This window comes from Podarcis cretensis (assembly GCF_951804945.1).
Source record: "Podarcis cretensis genome assembly, chromosome: 2".
Lineage (NCBI taxonomy): Eukaryota > Metazoa > Chordata > Lepidosauria > Squamata > Lacertidae > Podarcis > Podarcis cretensis.
The window spans coordinates 126,325,562-126,339,859 of NC_137171.1; the positions used below are offsets into that span (position 1 = coordinate 126,325,562).

General features: G+C 39.7%; 1 protein-coding gene across 1 annotated transcript in view; it reads right to left on the bottom strand.

Annotated features, from left to right (window-relative positions):
* Positions 1-1,411: 1,411 nt before the first annotated feature.
* LOC307209893 (uncharacterized protein) overlaps positions 1,412-14,298 on the bottom strand; it is a gene marked incomplete at its 3' end in the record, with an annotated part of 57,053 nt that continues 44,166 nt past the window's right edge. The window contains exon 3 of the mRNA XM_079965265.1: positions 1,412-3,293. Within this exon, the coding sequence (XP_079821391.1) occupies positions 1,412-3,262 (1,851 nt within the window). The 5' untranslated portion in view covers positions 3,263-3,293. The remainder of the gene's footprint in view (positions 3,294-14,298) is intronic.

Genomic DNA, 14,298 nt, shown 5'->3' on the forward strand with positions numbered 1-14,298 from the left:
AAATCCTCTAGGGGGAGCTTAAAATGTCTTTAGGGAAGAAGTCAATTCCAATAAAATTAATAAAATCTAATTTAATGTCCAGGAACCTTCAATAAGGTAGGTTTTAGCAGAGTTAGTATTTAGAAAGCCATAGTGTTTCAGACAGTGCTTACTGGTATTCCGAAAGGTGCTTCAAAATAGCCAGTCCAAACTCCCTCAGATTGTTTCAAAGTTTAAGTTCAAAGTATCCAACCTTGCAGACTGACTGCTCAGTTACTCAGGCAGTTCCAGCACCTGGGTTTCTTGCTTAAATTGTAATCCAAATGGAAGAAAGGTATCACAGTCCAAATAGAAGTCATATAATCAGTTACTTAAAGTCCTTATTCTGCTTAGAAATAATTTCCACGGGTGCCCAGATCAGTTAAGTTAAAAGTTCACTCTTTGCCTCCACTCCTCCAGCTCTTTACTTTGAAATTCAGTGTCAGCGGAAGACGGACTTCCTATTTTTCGTCACTCCGCTTTCAGCCAAATTCAATGTTTTTAGGTCTCAAAATTTTATAAAATCCTTATTACTCACGGATTGTTGCTTTCCGAATCAGAAGTTTTAGGAAGAAAGGCCAGCGCTCACCGGCAGCAGCAACGCGGCTTCGTTCCGTTGACTGCAGAACGACCCACAGCGCCGCAACCCCCTCCGCGATCCGGAGCCCCTTACGGGGTTCCTTCAACGTTTTGGGGGCTGCTCCTGGTGCCCGCCGGGTCCCAAGACCACAGGCTTCTGCCACCTGTGGTTTTCCAAAATGGGTCTCCGCTTCGCCGCAGCGGACGACCCGTTCTCAGCGGAGCTTCCCTCTCCCGATTAGAAGAGGGCAGCCATTGCCGTTCGCGCAGCCTCCGGAAGTAGTCTTAAGTGTCCCCTTTGACAGGTTTTCCCACACTGCATACATTTAAATGGTTTCTCCCCTGTGTGAGTTCGATGTTGTAGGCGAAGTTTCCCACTTTCACTTAAGCTCTTTCCACACTCTATACATTTAAATGGTTTCTCCCCTGTGTGAGTTCGATGACGTATTGTAAGGGTTTCACTTCGATTGAAGCTCTTTCCACACTCTATACATTTAAATGGTTTCTCCCGTGTATGAGTTCGCTGATGTATTCTAAGGCTTGAATTGTGACTGAAGCTTTTTCCACACTCCAAACATTTAAATGGTTTTTCCCCTGTGTGAGTTTGATGATGTTGTTGAAGTTTCTCACTTTGACTGAAGCTCTTTCCACACTCTATACATTTAAATGGTTTCTCCACTGTGTGAGTTTGTTGATGTAGTCTATAGTGTCCACTTTGACTGAAGCTCTTTCCACACTCTATACATTTAAATGGTTTCTCCCCTGTGTGAGTTCGCTGATGTATTCTAAGGCTTGAATTGTGACTGAAGCTTTTTCAACACTCCAAACATTTAAATGGTTTTTCCCCTGTGTGAGTTTGATGATGTTGTTGAAGTTTCCCACTTTCACTGAAGCTCTTTCCACACTCTATACATTTAAATGGTTTCTCCCCTATGTGTGTTCGATGATGTAGGCGAAGTTTCCCACTTTCACTGAAGCTCTTTCCACACTCCATACATCTGAATGGTTTCTCCCCTGTGTGAGTTCGATGATGTATTGTAAGGGTTTCACTTCGATTGAAGCTCTTTCCACACTCTACACATTTAAATGGTTTCTCCCCTGTGTGAGTTCGCTGATGTATTCTAAGGCTTGAACTGCGACTGAAGCTTTTTCCACATTCCAAACATTTAAATGGTTTTTCCCCTGTGTGAGTTCGATGATGTTGTCTTAAGTGTCCCCTTTGACTGAAGGTTTTCCCACACTGCATACATTTAAATGGTTTCTCCCCTGTGTGAGTTCGATGATGTTGTCTTAAGTGTCCCCTTTGACTGAAGGTTTTCCCACACTGCATACATTTAAATGGTTTCTCCCCTGTGTGAGTTTGATGATGTAGTGGAAGTTTCCCACTATCACTGAAGCTCTTTCCACACTCCATGCATCTGAATGGTTTCTCACCTGTGTGAGTCCGTTGATGTATTCTAAGGTTTCCACTTCGATTGAAGGTTTTCCCACACTCTATACATTTAAATGGTTTCTCCCCTGTGTGAGTTCGATGATGTATTGTAAGGGTTTCACTTTGATTGAAGCTCTTTCCACACTCTACACATTTAAATGGTTTCTCCCCTGTGTGAGTTCGCTGATGTATTCTAAGGCTTGAACTGCGACTGAAGCTTTTTCCACATTCCAAACATTTAAATGGTTTTTCCCCTGTGTGAGTTCGATGATGTTGTCTTAAGTGTCCCCTTTGACTGAAGGTTTTCCCACACTGCATACATTTAAATGGTTTTTCCCCTGTGTGAGTTCGATGATGTTGTTGAAGTTTCTCACTTTGACTGAAGCTCTTTCCACACTCTATACATTTAAATGGTTTATCCACTATGTGAGTTCGTTGATGTAGTCTATAGTGCCCACTTTGGCTGAAGCTCTTTCCACACTCTATACATTTAAATGGTTTCTCCCCTGTGTGAGTTCGATGATGTAGTCGAAGTTTCCCACTATCACTGAAGCTCTTTCCACACTCCATGCATCTGAATGGTTTCTCACCTGTGTGAGTCCGTTGATGTATTCTAAGGATTCCACTTCGACTGAAGGTTTTCCCACACTGCATACATTTAAATGGTTTCTCCCCTGTGTGAGTTCGATGATGTGTTCTAAGAGTTTCACTTCGATTGAAGCTCTTTCCACACTCCAAACATTTAAATGGTTTTTCCCCTGTGTGAGCTCGATGATGTAGTCGAAGTTTCCCACTATGAGCGAAGCTCTTTCCACACTCTATACATTTAAATGGTTTCTCCCCTGTGTGAGTTCGATGATGTAGTCGAAGTTTCCCACTCTCACTGAAGCTCTTTCCACACTCTATACATTTAAATGGTTTCTCCCCTGTGTGAGTTCGATGATGTATTCTAAGAGTTTCACTTCGATTGAAGCTCTTTCCACACTCCAAACATTTAAATGGTTTCTCCCCTGTGTGAGTTCGATGATGTAGTCGAAGTTTCCCACTATGAGCGAAGCTCTTTCCACACTCCAAACATTTAAATGGTTTTTCCCCTGTGTGAGCTCGATGATGTAGTCGAAGTTCCCCACTATGAGCGAAGCTCTTTCCACACTCTATACATTCAAATGGTTTCTTCGTTATTCCTTTTGAATTTACAGATGGCCCCCCAGAACTCTTGCCTGTCTTCTCCATCGTCTGCTTCAGAGTGCAGGGAGACAAAATCCTGTTGGGGTTTCAAGGGAGAGAACAGAGGAATATGACACACATCAAGTTCAATTGGCACTCATCCCAATTAGTATTTATAATTATGATGTGCCACCTGACCTCGTGCCCGTTTTCTGACACAGGACTATCCTAGTGTAAATTCTCTGCCCAGGCCTCTCTCACTGTCCTTTCTCCATTTGCATCACTCCTGGACGTACCTCCTCTATTTCAATGCGGAATCTGTGTCACACTGAAGAAGCTCCATATTAAACATCAATATATAACTGTACTTAATGGAAACTTGGATATTTAGCACTGATTCATTCATGGGATGAAGCTGTTAGTTTATACACAAATTTATTCCTGAGACATCAAATACATTAATAGTATTATGTCATGGGGTGTTGGGGCTGTGGTAGTACCTCTCGTGGGGGACATATAGGGCTCCTTCTGGGGTAATTGGTCCACCATTCATCCCCAACCTGTACTCAGCTCTCACCTGTGGGTCCTAGAAGCTGGCAGCATGCAACAGCACACACAACCCAGGAAAAACTTTGACAGGCCAACTAAACCAGTTGAGGATATTTGATGGGTCTCAATCCCTTGGTGAGACGGGGCCTTCCCTGCATGTGATGACAGGCTCTGGCACATTGAGCAGACAAGACCAATAGTGAGTCCAATGGTCAAGCAAGTGATTTATGCAAGTGCCATAGAGGGAAGTGAGGGGCTCCTCAACCTGGGAAGGGAGGCCAAGCAGTAGAAGGAAAACTCTGATCCTAAACCTCCAACTTTGCTGTCTCAAGCTTCAGATGAAATTAGCAAACATCCAAAGGAATAAGAAAAGAATTTAAAACGCTTACAGTATATATTTATCCTGGGAAAATTGCTATTCTAGTAAAGAAAATTCGGATGCTGTGGGATGTAAAAAGGGAGTCCGTCCCTGCAGCGGTGAGAAAATGGTGCAGAGATTAAAGTCACAAGGACAAAGACGGAAGTGAAAGCTCCTGCTGAGTGAGTAGAAAACAAAACAATGTACTGAGGCAAAGGACATTTTGAAACAAGTTATTAGAGAAGAGTTAAAAAGAAGGACTTTGTAAACTTTTCTTGGGAATATTTTTGAGGTGGAGGAAAAGTAACACTCCAGGTCTGAAAAGGCTTCAAGCAGAAAGGGAGGAAAAGGGAGGGAGAACCCATAAAGTCTTCAGAGACTGCAATAAATCCTTTTACAACATCGTTTATCTTTGACTAAAACCATCTGCTTGTGGAGCTTTCAAGGTTGCATTTGTGGTTTTTCTGCTACGTCCTTGCCGGTAAAAGACTGGGGAAAGAGAAAGAGAGGTTATTACTTATCCCTTCTTTGATATATTAGACCGGCAAAGGGGAGAAAGAGATTGAATTTTAGGTGAAGAAGAAACAGACTTGGCAGTCTTATTTTATGTGGACCTTTAAGTTCTTAATTATTAGAAATGTTGCCACACCCATAAGCACTTTAAAGGCTGTGTTGCTATCATTCACTGCAATTTTCCCCGGGAAAAAACAACCCTACTCCCCTCCTGAAACTTGGCTGTTTGATACAGTCCCCTTCTTGCACTTTTTTGTGGATTAAGCCAGAAAGAGGCTAGAAAAAAACTGAGTTTGGAGTAAAGGGAGGGTCTGTTCCCTAGTATCTGATAATTCTACATCTCCTTGTGGATTAAGCCAGCAAGTGGCTAGAAATAAAGACTGAACTGGGATACAATAATAAAAAGTGCTTCCTGTATTTACACTCTGGTGGATTAGGCCAACAAATGGTTGAAGACCAGCGGAAACTTCATCGAAGGACTGACTTGTCAAGTTGCAGAAGAGCAGAAGAAGAGGACCTCTGATGAACTTAGAGTTGGACTAATATTTAAAGTAGTTATGTACTACTGACACTGGTGTAACCTGAATTAGGAACAAAAAGAGATAAAAAGTGAAAGTCATTGTGGGGGGTGGGTGGAGGAAAACCGAGGGTGACACCTAGAGGCATAGAGTGAAATTGCAAGCAAGGATTATATTTTATACTGCTTATCTTTACTCTGTTGGCTCTTTTGGACCACATCACAGGTTGAATCATCTACCCCACCGGTGGACAGAATATTTTACTGCAGTAATTAATCTAAAATGGCAGGGGGAAATGGGGAAAAAATTGGGGGGGGGGGAACCAGGAGAAAGGAAAATTTCCAGACAGGAAGAGATTTGGATATTTTGTGGTTAAAAATAAAGGAATAATTTAAACAAAATGAACAACATATGGAGAAAAAATTAGGAGAAGTGCAGGAAATGTTTGATAAGAAAATAGAGGAAGTGGTAGGAGAACTTTCAAATAAAATTAAAGATTTGACAGTTGGATCCAAGACCATTGAGGAATCAACGAAAAGGATTCAAAAAGAAGTCAAAGAAAATAAGAGAGAGATGGAGAAAATCAAGGATGAAGTAGTAGATTTAAATAAAACACAGGAGCAGGTCTGGGACAGTTTAGCTCTATTGGAGATGCGTCAGAAACAACTTAATTTGAAATTTAGAGGCGTAAGTGAGAAAATGAATGAAAATATAAAGATAAAAATGATCAAGGAATTGGCAGGATGGATGGATATGAAAGAAGAAGAAATTGAATACACGGTTGAGAACGTATTTAGAATAAAAGAAAGATCTTTAAAGGCTAAATCAAAAAAACTACCAGGCGACTGTCTAATGATTTTTAATTCATTAGATATGAGAAACGCAATCTTGAGAATGAGTTACCAAAATAAATTGGTAATCGATGGTAGGCCAATTATCATCTTTAAAGAAATTCCCCCTAGATTTTTAGTAAAGAGGGACGGATACAATCCATTAGTGAGTTTGTTGAAGAGAAATGGAATACAACATAGGTGGGAATTCCCCGAGGGGATTTCTTTTTATTATAAAGATAAAAGATTTAGGCTAACTGATATTCAAGAGGTAAATAAATTCTCAAGGAGATATGAGAGAGAGTTGGGAAAGTTGGAAGGAGATAGAGCTGTTCACAGACCTGGGGGAAAGGAGATTGACTCGGAGGAAGAAAGAAGGAAGAAGAAAAAAAGAGAGGAAGAGGAAGAGGAGGAAAAAGAGGAAGGAGAAGAGGAGGAAGTAGAGGACGAAGAGGAAGAGGAAGAGGAAGTGAACCTTGGGGACAAAACCACCCGAATTTGAATTTAATTCATAGCTGAGAACTAAATACGTAAAAATGACTTTGAAACTGTTAACGTGGAATGTGAATGGATTAAATGAGAAATCTAAGAGAAATAAAGTTGAAAACGTTTTGAAGAAAAAAAATCTTGATGTAATTTGTTTACAAGAAACCCATGTAGCTAAAAAACATAAACATATTCTAAAAAACAAAAGGTTGGGTACGGAATTTATTAATTCAAATGTTAACACGAAAAGAGGTGTGGTGTTATATATTAAAGAGAAATGGGAGCCTAAATTAATTTTTAAGGATGAAGAAGGGAGAATAATTGTAGTCCAAATTAATTACCAGGGGGAGAAAATCAGTGTGGTTGGGATTTATGCACCAAATACAAATAAGGGGGAATTTTACAGGAAGCTGGAAGAAAGACTGATAGAAACTGTTGATCAAAAGATAATACTAATGGGAAATTGCAATGGTGTGGTGATGCCAGAAGTAGATAGATCAAGAAAAAAGAAAAAGTTTAAGCAAGGCAAGATACCAAGGACTTTCTTTGATCTTGTCGATAATCTTGACATAATAGGCATTTGGAGACTTAAGCACCCAACCTCAAAACAATTTACTTTCTTCTCTGAGCCACATCAAAGCTGGGGGAAAACATAATCTGGATTTCAAGGGATTTAGCTCCAAGAATAGCGAAAAGTGAGATACTACCATGAACATTATCAGATCATAACCCTATGATTTTAGAACTAAGAAGTAAAGAACAAAATTAATTCAGATGGAGGATGAACGAAAATCTTTTTGAGAATCAAGAAGTGATTGAAAAAGCAAAAGAGACTTTAAAAGAATATTTTAAATGGAATTTATATAAAGAAACAAGTTTGGACATAGTTTGGGACGCAAGTAAAGCTGTCATGAGAGGCTTCTTGATACAGCAAAATAGTTATAGGAAAAAGTTGAGAGAAAAGAAAAAAGAAGAAATTTTGGCTCAGTTGGTAGAGTGTGAAAGGAAACTAACAATAAAACCTAAAGATGAACAGATAAAGCAAACAATTAAAATGCTACAAACTCAATTTTCAATATTGGTAAATCAAGAAGTCGAATGGAAAACAAAATTTATGAAACAGAAATTTTTTGAATCAGCTAATAATGCAGGGAAACTCCTCACATGGCAACTAAGAAAAAAACAAAACCAGACTACGATAAATAAAATAAAAGGAGGAGAACATCAAATAGAAGATCCGAGAGAAATAAAGAAGATCTTCCAGGAATTTTACAAAGAATTATATAAGAAAGAGAATGAAGAAGCAAGAAAAATAGGAAAGTATTTAAAAGATCATAAAGGGAAACAAATAACAGCTGAAGAAAGAGAGCAATGAAATAAATCAACAACAACAGAAGAGATTCAAATTGCGAAAAGATGAAAGTAGGTAAAGCTCCAGGTCCGGATGGACTTTCTACTAAATATTATAAAACTCTGAATGAACAATTAATTCCAGTACTTTGTGAGGTTATGAATAATATCTAACAAGGAGGAAATATTCCAAACACATGGAAGGAGGCATACATAACCCTAATTCCCAAACTAGAAACTGATAGGTTAAACATCAAGAACTAGAGGCCGATATCATTGTTGAATAACGATTATAAGCTGTTCACAGAAATACTGGCAAGTAGATTGAAAAGAAGCTTGAAAGAGTTTATTCACAAAGATCAAGCGGGCTTTCTTCCTGGCCGACAACTTAAAGACAATGTAAGACACCTTGTAAATGTAATAGAATATTTGGAAATTAGAAATGAAGTACCAGCGGCGTTAATATTTATTGACGCAGAAAAAGCATTGAGCCATGTGTCGTGGCAATTTCGTACAAAGATTTCCATAATAAAGGACAAAAGTGGAAAGGACCTAACAGAAGCAGAAGACATCAAGAAGAGGTGGCAAGAATACACAGAGGAATTATACCAGAAAGAAACGGATGTCCAGGTAGTGTGGTTGCTGACCTTGAGCCAGACATCCTGGAGAGTGAAGTCAAATGGGCCTTAGAAAGCACTGCAAATAACAAGGCCAGTGGAAGTGATGGTATTCCAGCTGAACTTTTTAAAATTTTAAAAGATGATGCTGTTAAGGTGCTACACTCAATATGCCAGCAAGTTTGGAAAACTCAGCAGTGGCCAGAAGATTGGAGAAGATCAGTCTACATCCCAATCCCAAAGAAGGGCAGTGCCAAAGAATGCTCCAACTATTGCATAATTGCACTAATTTCTCACGCTAGCAAGGTTATGCTTAAAATTCTACAAGGAAGGCTCAAGCAGTATGTGGACCGAGAACTCCCAGAAGTGCAAGCTGGATTTAGAAGAGGCAGAGGAACCAGAGACCAAATTGCAAACATGCGCTGGATTATGGAGAAAGCTAGAGAGTTCCAGAAAGACATTTACTTCTGCTTCATTGACTATGCAAAAGCCTTTGATTGTGTCGACCATGGCAAACTATGGCAAGTTCTTAAAGAAATGGGAGTGCCTGATCACCTCATCTGTCTCCTGATAAATCTCTATGTGGGACAAGAAGCTACAGTTAGAACTGGATATGGAACAACTGACTGGTTCAAAATTGGGAAAGGAGTACGACAAGGCTGCATTTTGTCTCCCTGCTTATTTAACTTATATGCAGAATTCATCATGCGAAAGGCTGGGCTGGATGAATCCCTAGCCGGAATTAAGATTGCTGGAAGAAATATCAACAACCTCAGATATGCAGATGACACAACCTTGATGGCAGAAAGTGAGGAGGAATTAAAGAACCTTTTATTGAGGGTGAAAGAGGAGAGTGCAAAATATGGTCTGAAGCTCAACATCAAAAAAACAAAGATCATGGCTACTGGTCCCATCACCTCCTGGCAAATAGAAGGGGAAGAAATGGAGGCAGTGAGAGATTTTACTTTCTTGGGCTCCATGATCACTGCAGATGGTGACAGCAGCCACGAAATTAAAAGACGCCTGCTTCTTGGGAGAAGGGCAATGACAGGCCTAGACAGCATCTTGAGAAGTAGAGACATCACCTTGCCAACAAAGGTCCGTCTAGTTAAAGCTATGGTTTTCCCAGTAGTGATGTATGGAAGTGAGAGCTGGACCATAAAGAAGGCTGATCGCCGAAGAATTGATGCTTTTGAATTATGGTGCTGGAGGAGACTCTTGAGAGTCCCATGGACTGCAAGAAGATCAAACCTCTCCATTCTGAAGGAAATCAGCCCTGAGTGCTCACTGGAAGGACAGATTGTGAAGCTGAGGCTCCAGTACTTTGGCCACCTCATGAGAAGAGAAGACTCCCTGGAGAAGACCCTGATGTTGGGAAAGATGGAGGGCACAAGGAGAAGGGGGCGACAGAGGACGAGATGGTTGGACAGTGTTTTCGAGGTTACCAGCATGAGTCTGACCAAGCTGCGGGGGGCAGTGGAGGACAGGAGTGCCTGGCGTTCTCTGGTCCATGGGGTCACGAAGAGTCGGACACGACTAAACAACAACAACAACATGGAAAGGAATTAAAAGAGATTTGGATATTTGGAATAGATTAAAGTTATCCTGGAGCGGAAGAATGGCAGCGATTAAAATTAACATTCTACCGAAGATGCTGTTTCTCTTTCAAACGATTCCTGTTATTAAAGGGTCGTCTCAGTTTCGGGATTGGCAAGAAGTCTTATCAAGAGTCATATGGCAAGGGAAGAGACCCAGGATAAAATTTCAACTATTGACTGACAGGAAGGAGAGAGGAGGATTTTCACTACCAAATTTGAAATTATATTATGAGACGTCTTGCTTGTGCTGGATAAAAGAATGGATAATTTTGAAAAATACTGATTTGTTGGATCTTGAAGGGTATAATAATAGATACGGGTGGCACTCCTATCTATGGTATAATGTGAAAATACATAAAGGTTTTACAAACCATCTTTTTAGGGGTGCCCTGTATGATGTATGGGACAAGAACAAACACCTACTAGAAAGAACCACACCCTGGTGGTTATCCCCGATAGATGTGTTAACAATAAAAAAATTAAATATGGAGGGAAAGAGAGTAACTTATGAAGATATATTAGTGAAAACGGAGAATGGGTGGAAATTAAGACCATATGAGAATATAACAGATGGCTTTACAGGATGGCTACAGTATCACCAGGTGAAATGGTTTGTTAAAAGAGGATTAAAAAATGGGATTCTGTGAGAAAAAGTCCAAATACCAGATAGAAATTTGGGAGGGCAGAACAAAACTCTTGTCTAAAATGTATCATTACTTGCTGGAATGGGACACTAAGGATGAGTTAACAAAAGAAGTCATGATAAAGTGGGCGGTCTTTACGATAAATGGGTAAGATTATGGAACGAAGGTATGAAGTTTACAGCGTGCTCCAACTTAAGAGAAAATTTAGAAAAATGATGTACCGGTGGTATATCACCCCAGTTAAATTGGCAAAAATGTACAAATCGAGCAATAAAGCCTATTGGAAATGTAAACTAAAGGATGGGGATCTCTACCACATGTGGTGGGCATGTGATAAGATGAAAAAGTTTTGGGATCTAATATATAATGAACTGAAGAAACTTTTTAAGTATATATTCCCTAAAAAAACAGAGGCTTTCCTATTAGGGATAATAGGGGAGGAGGTGAAAAAGGAGGATCATAAACTATTTCAATATGCTACGGCTGCAGCTAGGATCCTCGTGGCTCAAAAGTGGAAATTACAGGAGACCCCAACAGTAATGGAGTGGCAGACTAAATTTTTTGAGTATACAGAATTAGCTAAAATGACTTATAAAATTCGAGACCAAAAAAGGGACAAAGTTTGAAGAAGAGTGGGGTATATTTCTTGCATATATAAGAATTAACTGTAGAAGTCTAAATACTGTAGCAAGGTTAACATAAATCCTGTGATGTGTATAGAAGGTAAATAAGAATCTGCAAGAGAAGATATAAACTAAGAAAACCGAAGCAAGTAAAAAGACTTAAGACTTAAGGTTTTATTACGAGTCAGCAGCTTTCTGCTGGCTAAAAGACTGGCTACTTCTCGAAGACACTGACGTATTGGATTTGGAAGGTTTTGACAATGCTTTTGGTTGGCATGCATATTTATGGTATGACAAGGTTAAGATCAATAAGGCCTTTAAGAACCACATTGTCAGAAAAGCAGTGTTTAATGTCTGGACAAAATATAAAGACTTATTGGAAAACAAAACTCCAAGGTGGCTCTCACCTTTGGAAGCTAAGGCCCGAAAAAGACCCAATATAGAGGCCAAATGGCCAAAATATTGGGAGATATTAGAAAAAGATGGAGACAATTGGAAATTGCAGAGTTTGGAGAAAATGAAGGATAAAGTGCGAGACTGGTTACATTACGCTCAGATTAAAGAAGTTTTTAAAAATGACAAAAAGTTAGGGTTCCAGGTGGAGAAATCGAAGTTGGAAACAGAACTGTTAGAACCCAGGACTAAGGTACTTTCAAGAATGTATAACTTGCTGTTAAAATGGAACACACAAGATGAAACGGTCAAATCGGCTATGATAAAATGGGCACAGGATATTGGGCATAATATTATGTTTGAGGACTGGGAAAGGTTGTGGACCGCTGGGTTGAATTTTACTGCATGCAATGCTTTGAAAGAAAATGTCATGAAAATGATTTACAGGTGGTACATGACCCCAGTCAAACTTGCAAAAAAAAGATGAAAAAGTTTTGGGATCTAATATATAATGAACTGAAGAAACTTTTTAAGTATATATTCCCTAAAAAAACAGAGGCTTTCCTATTAGGGATAATAGGGGAGGAGGTGAAAAAGGAGGATCGTAAACTATTTCAATATGCTACGGCTGCAGCTAGGATCCTCGTGGCTCAAAAGTGGAAATTACAGGAGACCCCAACAGTAATGGAGTGGCAGACTAAATTTTTTGAGTATACAGAATTAGCTAAAATGACTTATAAAATTCGAGACCAAAAAAGGGACAAAGTTTGAAGAAGAGTGGGGTATATTTCTTGCATATATAAGAATTAACTGTAGAAGTCTAAATACTGTAGCAAGGTTAACATAAATCCTGTGATGAGACAATTGGAAATTGCAGAGTTTGGAGAAAATGAAGGATAAAGTGCGAGACTGGTTACATTACGCTCAGATTAAAGAAGTTTTTAAAAATGACAAAAAGTTAGGGTTCCAGGTAGAGAAATCGAAGTTGGAAACAGAACTGTTAGAACCCAGGACTAAGGTACTTTCAAGAATGTATAACTTGCTGTTAAAATGGAACACACAAGATGAAACGGTCAAATCGGCTACGATAAAATGGGCACAGGATATTGGGCATAATATTATGTTTGAGGACTGGGAAAGGTTGTGGACCGCTGGGTTGAATTTTACTGCATGCAATGCTTTGAAAGAAAATGTCATGAAAATGATTTACAGATGGTACATGACCCCAGTCAAACTTGCAAAAATATACCATTTGTCTGATAATAAATGTTGGAAATGCAAAGAGAATGAAGGAACATTCTTTCACCTCTGGTGGACCTGTCCTAAAGTGAAGGCCTTTTGGGAAATGATATATAATGAGCTGAAAAAGGTATTTAAGTATACCTTCCTTAAGAAACCAGAGGCCTTCCTTTTGGGCATTGTCGGTCAGAGGGCGACAAAGAAGGACCGAACTTTTTTTCTGTATGCAACAACGGCAGCAAGGATACTTATCGCTAAATACTGGAAAACCCAAGATCTACCCACACTGGAAGAATGGCAGACGCAACTGATAGGCTATATGGAACTGGCCGAGATGACTGGCAGAATCCGAGACCTGGGAGAGGAGAGGATGGAAGAAGATTGGAAGAAATTTAAGATTTATTTGCAAAAACATTGTAACTTAGTTGAATGTTAAGAAGGATGCTGGATCATAAATTATTTGGCACCACTAAATTAGATGGAGTAATGAGGATAAGCTATTTAAGAACTTAAAATTCTTTGAACAATTATTAGATTATATTTAAATTATTAAGATTTGGTTAATTAAGATGATAAATTGCTGGCAAAATTTTATTGGAATGAAGGTAGGAGCGGGAGATGTGAGGAAGTCCAAAGAAGTGGTGAAACTATGTTGAGATATATGTTATACTGTTTTGTTTTTATGCATTGTATTAAAAAAGCTTTAATAAATATTTTTTTTTTTTTAAAAAAAAGAAAACCGAAGCAAGGAAGGAAGGAAGTCTGGGTGTGAACTTGTGCAGTGTAAATAAGACGACATAAAAAGATGACTGTAAAAGATTAAGTTGTATTTATGTTTGTGAAAAATCAATTAAAAGATCCTAAACCTCTGCTGCCTTGCGTGAATATCTTCAGGAAAAGAAGAGGCTAAGCAGTAAACGCTACACGAATCGGGAGTGGAGTCCTTAAGACGATTGTGTTGGAGTGTTGTGGGTATCAAGGAGTTAACACTATGCTAAGTGGAAATGCTGACTCAGTTTCATGTGGGGAGACAGCATCCCAAGAGATGGTGCGCTGCCTAAATGGTCTATAGCCAGCTTGTATACAGAGGTATGCTTGACTTCTCCACACTGGCTTCTCCCCCGTATGTAGGAAGGCTGATTTATGGTACTTTATGATTGTGCAAGGGACGCAGGGTGGCGCTGTGGGTTAAAGCCTCAGCGCCTAGGACTTGCCGATCGAAAGGTCGGCGGTTCGAATCCCTGCGGCGGGGTGCGCTCCCGCTGCTCGGTCCCAGCGCCTGCCAACCTAGCAGTTCGAAAGCACCTCCGGGTGCAAGTAGATAAATAGGGACCGCTTACCAGCGGGAAGGTAAACGGCGTTTCCGTGTGCGGCTCTGGCTCGC